The 10,003-nt window shown below is 53.6% G+C and overlaps 1 protein-coding gene across 2 annotated transcripts; it reads right to left on the reverse strand.

The window, feature by feature from the left end:
• Positions 1-2,101: 2,101 nt before the first annotated feature.
• On the reverse strand, positions 2,102-9,533 carry LOC128836878 (zinc finger protein 501-like). Of its 2 annotated transcripts, none has more exons than XM_054027567.1 (5): positions 9,412-9,533; positions 8,947-9,017; positions 8,641-8,767; positions 7,970-8,083; positions 2,102-7,383 (listed from the first exon to the last, which is right to left on the reverse strand). In XM_054027567.1, the coding sequence occupies exons 1-5, from the start codon at positions 9,527-9,529 to the stop codon at positions 6,275-6,277; spliced, it is 1,539 nt and encodes a 512-aa protein (XP_053883542.1). In that variant the 5' UTR covers positions 9,530-9,533; the 3' UTR covers positions 2,102-6,274. The 2 variants fall into 2 exon arrangements, with proteins under 2 accessions (XP_053883542.1, XP_053883541.1); XM_054027566.1 differs by having other exon boundaries at positions 2,102-7,386.
• Between the last annotated feature and the right edge of the window lie 470 nt (positions 9,534-10,003).

Consider the following 10,003-nt stretch of genomic DNA (forward strand, 5'->3'; position numbering starts at 1 on the left):
TTATCAGAGGGGTGGCCGTTGTTAGTCTGAATCTGTAAAAAGCAACAGAGAGTCCTGTGGCACCTTAAAGACTAACAGATGTATTGGAGCATAAGCTTGTGAATACCCACTTCATCAGATGCATGTAATGGAAATTTCCAGAGGCAGGTATAAATATGCAGGCAAGAATCAGTCTGGAGATAACAAGGTTAGTTCAATCAGGGAGGATGAAGCCCTCTTCTAGCAGTTGAGGTGTGAACACCAAGGGAGGAGAAACTGCTTCTGTAGTTGGATAGCCATTCACAGTCTTTGTTTAATCCTGAGCTGATGGTGTCAAATTTGCAAATGAACTGAAGCTCAGCAGTTTCTCTTTGAAGTCCGGTTCTGAAGGTTTTTTTGCTGCAGGATGGCTACCTTTAAACCTAGTATTGTGTGTCCAAGGGGTTCGGAGTGTGGGAGGGGGCTCAGGGCTGGGGCAGAGGGTTGGGGTGGGGGGGAATGAGGGCTCTGGCTAAGGGTGCAGACTCTGGGGTAGGGCAAGGGATGAGGGATTTGGTGTGCGGGAGGGGGCTCAGGGCTGGGGCAGAGTATTGGGGTGCAGGGGTTGGAGCCAGGGATGAGGGATTTGGGATGCAGGCTTCCCCAGGGCTGCGGTCAGGAGAGAGGACTCCCCCGCAACCCTCTCTCGCCACAACAGCTCGGGGCGAGGCACCACTCCCCAACCACGGCAGCTCCAGCGGGGCTGGGCCGGGCCAAGGGAGGGGTTCCTCTCCCACAGCCACAGCAAGTCCAGGAGGGCCTCTCCCTGCCACGGCAGGTCCATGCTGAGGCATCTCTCCCCGCCGTAGCCCTGGGCCCCTGCGCTGGACTTAACAGTCGGCTGCGCAGCCGCGCAGCTTAGAGGGAATTTAGATTGTAGGCCTTCCCCAGGTATCCTGATCTAAATGTGCCACTAAGCCAGTAGGATCAAATGCTGACACTGGAGAAACCAGAGGTGCCCAGCCTCCCTCTGCTTGGGGATGTGGGGGAGCTGTAGGTACAGTTTCCTCATACTTTACTAACCTTCAAAGCAGCTCTGCAGCAGGTAACCTATCCGTTTGGTCTCTGCTCTCATATTGTAACAGCCACTTCCACACTAAGTTTCTCCAGAATTTCTGCTGTTCTTTGTGAGGATTCCTATTAATTTCCCCAATCTGGCTACTTCGCTGGCCCCCTTTTCCCAGTTGCTGGTCTCCTAATTCCTCTCTCAATCATTCTAGCTGCCTTTTAAACGGTCCTGTCAGCTAGCAGATCTTTACTACACATGCTGATCGCGAGTTGTTTACCACACAGTTATGCTGCACCTGTTTCTGCCAGTTCTGTGGTTTTTTCTGTTTTCTTCCCCTCCCCCCCCCCCCCCCGAGCTGAACTTTCGACCTGCAGAGTTTTCGACCTTTTGGACTACCTTTTTTTCCTTCAACTGAACTTTTGACTTCTTGGCCTATTTTCAGCAATGATGTATCACAGGGGTAGGCAACCTATGGCACGCGTGCCGAAGGCAGCACGCGAGCTGATTTTCAGCGGGACCCGGGCAGTGTGAGTGCCAGCCACCCGTCCAGGGGGCTCTGCATTTTAATTGAATTTTAAATGAAGCTTCTTAAACATTTTTAAAACCTTATTTACTTTACATATAACAATAGTTTAGTTATGTATTATAGACTTATAGAAAGAGACCTTCTAAAAACGTTAAATTGTATTACTGGCACGCGAAACCTTAAATTAGAGTGAATAAATGAAGACTCGGCACACCACTTCTGAAAGGTTGCTGACCCCTGATGTATCATGTGACCTGCAACTTCTAATGGTGGAATAACCTCTGCGCATTCAAAATGCAAGCTAGGGACACCAAACGGAGCCTGGAGAATCTCTCCGGTATCACACCATCTCTTACCCTGCAGCAATCCAGGCACTGGGATTCAAATCCTTCACACAGGCCTCTGAACTCCCACCCTCCACTTCCTGTGACCCCTCTTAGCTCAGTTCACCCACACAGAATCCCAACCCCCCAGACTTCTTATTTCCACACAGCTGTGATTTTCTGGATTCCACAGATCACAAAGGAAAAACACACACACAAACCCCATCTTTCAGATCCAAATATTTATTTTCACCTCTTAGATCTAACTACCGGAAGCTCAATACGTGGATAGAAAAATATCACTAGTTAAAAAAAAAATGGATAAAGAATTAAAATCAGCCCTACAGAAAAATATTTGAATTAATCTAACACCTCTCCCTTAAAAGCTACATAGTGAGAAGGCCCCAATACTTCCATGAGTAGATTTCCTTCATTAAGTCTCTCTCAACTCATCATAACATTGAAATAATTGGAGCAAGATCTCTGTGTTATGACATCTGATGAAGCTGCAGGAGAAATATCTCTGGATTATAACATCCCGTGAAGTTGCAGGAAAAAGTTGTCTCTTTCCTGCTAAAATGAAATCATGCCAATCCCTCTACTACCGCCCTCCCCGTGTTTCTAAAGATTCCCAGATTAAAATACGCACACCCTCCCCTCAAAAAGAAAAAACAAAACAAAACAACCAAGGCTAAAAAGAAATCACTTTAAAGGGGCATTTTAACAGCAGTCACTTCTCTAAAACAATCTGGGTTTCCTTTGGTTTTAGAAAACACTTCCCCCCTTGAATCAAAAGAGCAAACAATTGACTTAAGAGAGGATGGAGAGTGGGTGGAAGACCTGGCTAAGCAGACAGCAGGGATTCTAGCTAGTTACTCTGAAGATTCAGTGGCCACCACTGTCAAAAGCAGCGAGTGATTCAGTGTCTCAGTTTTTAGGGGACTCAAATTGGGGGACGCCACCTTACAAGGAAAGTGATTCCCCCGAAAGCGCTGAGTGCTCGCCCTCTGAAAATCAGACTCAGACTGAACACCCCCAAAATAACTAGCCAGTTTGGAAAAAATCTTAGCCATTTGCTTTTTCTCCTCCTTCCCCCTCTCTCACCCCTTTCTTCAATCACAGCTTTTCCATGCCGCATCTTGATGCAACCTTGTTGTTCTAAAAAGTCCTGGTGTTAAGTAAGTTCTCCACACAGCCCTGCCGCAGATTTAAAAACTGCCCCCGCCTAGGGTTGGGCACCTGCTTCTGGTTGCTGTGCACAATCTGTGCCTGGCAAGTCTCTGGTTGTTGAGGGCACTTGGCACAGGGCCAGAGAGTGCCATTATGTTGCAAAGAACAGATCACAGAAATCTAGATTTCCTTGGCCAACTCTGCTGCAGCCAATAGATCCCACTTCCCTCCAAGAGCCATGGATACAGCCCAGGCGTCCTAACTCCCAGCCTCCCCTGCTCTAATCCACTCTACACTTTTCCCCTACCAGAGGTGGGAAGAAAACCCAGAAATCCTGACTTGTTGAATCCCGTCTCTAACCTACACAGCTCCAAGACCAGACGAATCACCTTTTCTGCCTTTACTTACGTATAGATAGTTCCACCGGGCTGTTGGGTTTTTTTATAAAGAATTCTGCCTTGCAGGCATAACTCCACCAAACTCCAATGACAGCTTTGCCTGTAGAAATACAACAGGGCTGGGGGAAGCTCTGGGGTTTATTCTTTAAACCTTAGAACCACTAGGAATGTGTGATCTTATTTTATTTCCCTATGAAGCATCAGGTAAGGAAGCTAGAGAGCTTAACAGAACTCCCAAGGCAAAGGGTTGGTGAACTTTTAACAAAGAAGATTTTTCTCCAGAGTGTCTGTTATGCTGTGATGTACAAGGGAATGTTGGTAATATTTTTATGATCCATATGTGTGGATCAGTTTCCCTGTGCATTTTGTATGGCTACACACTGAGTAGAGCGGAGAATGAGGGCTGGCAGAATGGCAGGTGGACTGTCTGAAATGGTACCATGGTGTCTTTAGGAGCAGAAAAGAATCAACACACCTGAATGAAAGATCCGGAAGACATAATGGGAGCCCCAGTGACTGAACAAGAACACTGAGCTGCTGGGCCTGGAAAGAGCAGGCAACTTCCTCCGACACTCTACAGGGAGGAAAGAGCTCAGTATCACTGCTAATACGCAATGGGCTGCATCGTTCCCTGAGACAAGAATGTCTCCGCAGAAGTCTGATCTCAGTTGGTCTCGCTGTAGGAGCTCCCGGTGGCAAACCGGGGTGCTGGAGCCTGAAGGCCCAATCCTGGAGTCAGAGAGGCCACATGGCCTCCCCTGGTGGAACTGTGTGTCCCCCTGAGGTCTGCCACACTAAATAAAAGGGTTACTCCCAGGAGACTGTTTAAAGGCCGGGATGTACCACAGACCCTGTAAATCCATGTCTGATGGGGCATTCACCCCACACCACCTCTGAAGGGCTTAATGTGGCTAGTTGGACCAATTAACCAGCAAGGCTGCACCTGGAGGGGAGCCAGGGAGCAGAGAGGACTAATTAAAGGATGAAGCTCACCTGGACAGGATTAGGAAGGGCTTGTAGAAAGCCAGGTAGCTGAGGGCAGAAAGGGGCTGCAGGGAGGAGGTCTGTAGTCACTCTGTGGGGCTTGGGAGAGCAGGGAGCTTGGCCTAGAGGGAAAGGCAAACCCGGAGGGGGATGGAAAAGAAGCTAGACAGAGACAACATATGAAGCAGACCAGGGAAACAGCAGTCATGTGTGGGACACAGCAGGCCTTAGCCACTGGATGTAGTGTCCCTGGGCTGGAAGAGGCCAGGTCTGGTTCCCCTACCAGCCACTGGGGAAATGGCTCCATTGATGGGCAGTGAACTGGGAGACTGCCTGGGATGACTGGTACAGAGAGACGTGGGTACACAACCCACCCCCCCCCCGGGAAGGGGAAAACTACAGTGAGCTGGCCAAAGGGCCAAGCCACGAAGAGAGAGCCATTGAGTCCCAAGAGAGAGACGGAGTGAGCACATGCAGGAAGGGGTGTCAGACTGGCAGAGCTATTCCCCAGCTGTGGCCACAAGAAGGTGCTCCAGTGGTGAGCAGAGCATTCCATGATGCTATGATGTAGGCATTAGAGTGATATAAATATTAACATAGGCAAAGAATCTGATAGGCTAACTTTGTTGACACTTCTCTAACTCAGTTATCCAAGGAGCATATTGGAGAAAAATCCTCATGGTTAAAATTTGTGTCAAAACTTTCAATGGTGACGGTCAGTGCCCAACTGTTAATGGTTAAGGGGGCCCAATTTTGAGACAATGCTGAGCACTTCCACCTGAAAATTAGGCCTCTAAGATATCTCACACAATGGACGTTCTCCAAGATTGCTACTAAAAACTCCTAGCCTTAACTTATGTTTGAAAGCCATTCTCCATGTTCAATCAGGTTTAGCTGATCAGACCCAATTCACCAGTCTTCCCAAGAGACTTCCAAGTTATACAACTCCCAAATGTCTAACGTACAAGTCCCAAGCAGGTTGATTCCCTCTGCCCCTTCCCCACGCTTTGTTTTGTGCATCATAAAGTAGCAAAATTGAAGGGCACAATCCCCAGTTTTATTTCCCTTTCCAGAATCTCCTTAAATTTCTTCTCTTAGTTGGTTGAGATAAAGGAGACATCAATCGTGGAGCTTAATTACTGCAAACCAGACTAAAAAAAGACCTAGAGATCTATGCTCTACAGCTAACTCAGAGCATGAACAAAGCAGGTCAACTGAGAGCCACTTCTGGCTTAGAGAATTACTCACCAAATAAAGAATAATATGCACTTTTCATCTATGAATCTCAAAACACTGTAGAAAAAAGCTGGGTATCATTATTCCCTTTGTACAAAGACAGGCACAGAGAACTCAAGTGACAGAGCTGGGGCTGGAACCCAGGAGTCCTGATTCTCCCAATATCAGCCCTAGACCCCATTCCCCTCTCTAAGGACTGAACCCAGGAGTCCTGACTCCCAGCCCTAATCACCATACCGCACTATGTTTGCTTATTTCCTCTATACAAATCTACACATCAACGCTAGACAAGTTACCTTAGCTCTTCCTGCCATTTTGGGATCTTCGCAGAGGCCATCAGCACCTTGATCCAGTGGAGGGGTGAGGGCGGGGGCTTCTAGGGCATTGGCATGCATTGGGGGTAGGAGCCAAGACTTCCGAGATGGATGGGTATGTCTTGCTGAGCAATGGGGGTGGGAAGAGAGGAAGCCAATTTACTCTCTATAAAGGTGCCTTGTCCCTCCCAGCTACCCCAGAAGGCACATCAATGTCCTCCTCTGTAGTGGCCCCTGTTCCCCAGGACATGTCAATTTCACCCTCTCGAGTGCCCCCGTCTCTGTCTGCTGGGTGTCTACTTGGCATGCGTCCTCTGGTGCTTCATGAGCGCGGAGCTGTCTCCAAAGCCCTTCCCGCAGTCGGTGCATTTGTAGGGCCGCTCTCCGGTGTGGGTGCGCCGATGGTTGGTGAGCCTGGACCTATTGATGAAACCCTTCCCACACTCGGGGCACTTGTAGGGCCGCTCCCCGGTGTGGATGCGCTGGTGGTTCATCAGGGATGAGTTGCAGCGAAAGCTCTTCCCGCACTCGGTGCACTCGTAAGGCCGGTCTCTGCAGTGGATCCGCCGGTGCCGCATGAGCGACGAGCTCTGGCTGAAGGTCTTGCCGCACTCGGGGCAGCTGTAGGGTCTCTCTCCAGTGTGGATGCGCCGGTGCTTGATGAGGTTGGCGCTCTGGCTGAAGCTTTTCCCGCAGTGGCCACAGCTGTAGGGTTTCTCCCCGGTGTGGATGCGCCGATGCTGGATCAAGTTGGAACCGCTTATGAAGCTCTCGCCGCACTCAGCACAGCTGTAGGGCTTTTCGCCCGTGTGGGTGCGGACGTGCTTGGCAAAGGATCCCAGGCTGAAGCTCTTCCCACACTCGCTGCAGAAGCAAGGCTGCTCCGCAGCATGGGTGTGGTAATGCTTCACCAGGGTGTAGTTGCATTTGAAACTCTTCCCACACCTGCTGCACTGGTAGGGCCGCTCGCCCGTGTGGATGCGCTGGTGCTGGAAGAGGTGGGAACTCCGGATGAAGCCCTTCCCGCACTGGCCGCACTTGTAGGGGCGCTCCCCGGTGTGGATGCGCTGGTGATCGATGAGGTTATATCTGAGGACAAAGCACTTCCCGCACTCGGTGCACTTGTAGGGCTTCTGGCCCGTGTGGATGCGCTGGTGCTGGACCAGGTGGGAGCTCTGGCTGAAGCTCTTCCCGCAGTCTGAGCAGCTGTAGGGGCGCGCCTCAGCCTGGGCTTGGTTGTGCTCTGTCACCACCCTGATGTCCGTGTCATCCAGAGATATCACCTCTGTCTCCTGCTGCCGTCCAGCCCTGCTGGCCTCTCCCTGCTCAGCGCCCCAGGACATCCCGCAAGGCTCCCTTCCTGCAGGCCCTTCCTGCTCGGGATTATCCTCCTCCATCCCAGCACCTACTGGGGAGAAAGGGAGAATCCAGGGAGGGCTCGTTCCCTGTGCCAGGGAGAGAAGGGGCACAAAAGGGAGCAGAAAATCTGAAGAGCAGAAAACGAACCCCCGGAAAGCCTTCCCCACGGGCGAGCGGAGGGGCTGGTTCTGCCCCAATGGCCTGGCTGAGCCCTCAGAGAATGGCTGGGGGAGGGCAGGGTTCCTCCTAGGGGTCAGGCAGGGTGGGCAAGAGCCAGGAGTGACATGTGTCACGAGGACAGGGACCTGCTGGAGATGACATTGAGCGAGTCCAGACTGTGGAGGTCTCCAGGCAGCTTTGCTGGGACCCCTTCACTCCTGTAAATTGCCAAACTAACCTAAATTATTTGATGCCAATTTTGCCACTTCAAGGCTCCCCCAGCTTTGTGGCTCACTGACACCAGCCCTACGGGTTTGGGCTGTGATTCTCTGGCCTGGGTTTGGCAGGACGTCAGACTAGCTGACCAGAATGGCTCCTTCTGGCCTCCCCCATCTATGGCTCTAACATGGCACCCTGGGGCTCTGGCTGTTAGTCCATGGAGGGTCTCTGGGCCAGCATCACTCCTTTCTCACCTGTGCAAATGACCATCAGGTTCTCCGTTTCCTGGGAGCCCTGGAGATCCGGGACCCTCGGATCTTCCCCTTGCTCCATCCAGGGGATCACAGCTGAGATAGGGATGGGGAATTCTGCTCGGGGGAAGGAAACAGGCGAGGTGGTGCTTGGTGAAGTCTCCCTGGAGGGCTCGGGGCAGAGAACTCGCCCTCATTTTAAGCCCGACCCTGTTCTCTGCTGGTGGGATATGTTCACAGGGACCCTTGGGGCAGGGTGATACCTGGGGGGATGGGCTGTGCCCCCTGTAAAGGAGTCAGGGATCTCAACACACAGCGAGGGCCCGAATGGCTCAGGGAGTCGCTGGGCCGTTCCTGCTCTCTCTGCTGGGCTAGAAGCCCTACTGGGCCCGAAGCGGTCTTGGGAGGGGGATAGAGGGATTTGGTGCGTGTGTGAACCGGAGCAAGGAAATGCAGCCACCTGTGCCCTGGAGATCCCTGGGGAGGGGATCAAACTACCCCTTGTGAATCTCCTTCCAGTGAGGGGCTGTGGGGGTGACGGTCTCTCCTGTGGGGTTTGGGGCAGGGGCCAATCCCCCAGAAATCTACGGGGCCAGGGAAGAGCCCTGAGCCGAAGCTGTCCAGGGCTCCCCGCTACATCAGCTCCTGATGCCTGAGGGGCAGCGGCGCCTCACCCAGCGAGATCAGAGTCTGGTAATTCTCCTGCATGACGTCCCTGTAGAGCTGCCTCTGCCCTTCGTCCAGGAGCCCCCACTTCTCCCGGGAGAAATATACGGCCACCTCCTCGAACCCCACCGGCGCCTGGAACCAGAAGGGACCCCGCTCAGCACCTGCCGCTCCAGCCACGGCCCCCAGCGCTGGCTCAGAGGGCGGCAGCAAGGGGCACCGCTGGGAGAGCCCAAAGGGGGAGTGGGTGCAGGAGGACCCAGGGGGAGGTGCAGTGATCACTGTCCGATCGCACATCCCGCTGCGCATCTCACCTGGGAGCCAGCCACTGCGACCACCAGCTCCAGTGCCGGGCCGCTCCCCTCCTCGCCCAGGGCAGGCCGATCTGTGGGGAGCACAGGGGTCAGAGGCCAGGGCACAGCCCCACGGGGGGGGGGGGAGGTGTATGGCCCCTATGGAGCTAACCGCTCTGCTGGAGACCCGTGGCTGGCACAACGTCCAGAGGGCCCTGCTGGGGTCATGCTCATCCTAGGGCACCTGGGCAGCTGCTGGGATCGCCAGCCCCCTTGGCACGGCTCCCAGCCCCACGGAGTCACCTCTCTGCTGCTCCCCCGGGATCTGGGGCGTGTGAACCCCGCTGGCAGCCTCTGGGGCTCGCGTGGGGCACGAGACACAAACACTCGCTGAGTCTGTTGCAGCCACACACCCGGAGCCCAGCTCTGGAGCTCCAGCAACTCCGGATTTCAGTCCTGCTGCCCCCGCCCCCAGCCCCGCCATACCCACGTCCTGCCGCTCGCGGGGCTCCGGCAGCGGCTTGTCCGGGGAGCCCCGGGGGAGCCGCCTGCCTCCGCCCCCCGGCTGGGAACCGGGCTCCAGCAGGGAGCTCGGGGGCTCCATCTTGCCTGAGATCATTTCCCCTCTGCAGGCGTCACGTGTAATCCGGAGCCAATCCCCTTATCTCAGAGACCGGGATGAATGAATGGGCTTGTACATCTGCCACCACAGCGCCCCTCAATCCCGACCCGCGGCCCCTGCTATCGCCTCCCCTGTATGCAGCTATCTTGCACGTGTGCCTGCAGCACTCCTGGGGCTATCCAGGTGACCCAGGAATAACTCATTGAACAGGCTTCACTTCAAAGGGGGCATTTCCACCTAACCCGAAGAGAAACATGGGGAGCCAACATGACATTGGCTAGAGCTCGGGACTCCTGGGTTCTGATCTCGTTTCTGGGAGCTGAGTGGCATCTAGTGGACAGAGCAGGGGGTGGGCGCCAGGGCTCCTGGGTTGTAGCCTGCCCTATGGGAGAAGAGTGGGGGTCTAGTGAATTACAGCGGGGGCGGGGGGGGGGGCGTCAGGACTCCTGGGTTCCA

Source organism: Malaclemys terrapin, chromosome 4 (genome assembly GCF_027887155.1).
Source record: "Malaclemys terrapin pileata isolate rMalTer1 chromosome 4, rMalTer1.hap1, whole genome shotgun sequence".
In the NCBI taxonomy this organism is placed as follows: domain Eukaryota; kingdom Metazoa; phylum Chordata; order Testudines; family Emydidae; genus Malaclemys; species Malaclemys terrapin.

Bases quoted from the DNA above. Each gene is read 5' to 3' on its own strand.
- LOC128836878 (XM_054027566.1), bottom strand. From the start codon at position 9,529: ATGGAGCCCCCGAGCTCCCTGCTGGAGCCCGGTTCCCAGCCGGGGGGC. The intron at 8,084-8,640 runs GTGAGGCGCCGC...TCCCCCGAGCAG, and splicing joins CCAGACTCTGATCTCGCTGG to AATTCCCCATCCCTATCTCA. The intron at 7,387-7,969 runs GTGAGAAAGGAG...CTTTCTCCCCAG, and splicing joins CCTGATGGTCATTTGCACAG to TAGGTGCTGGGATGGAGGAG.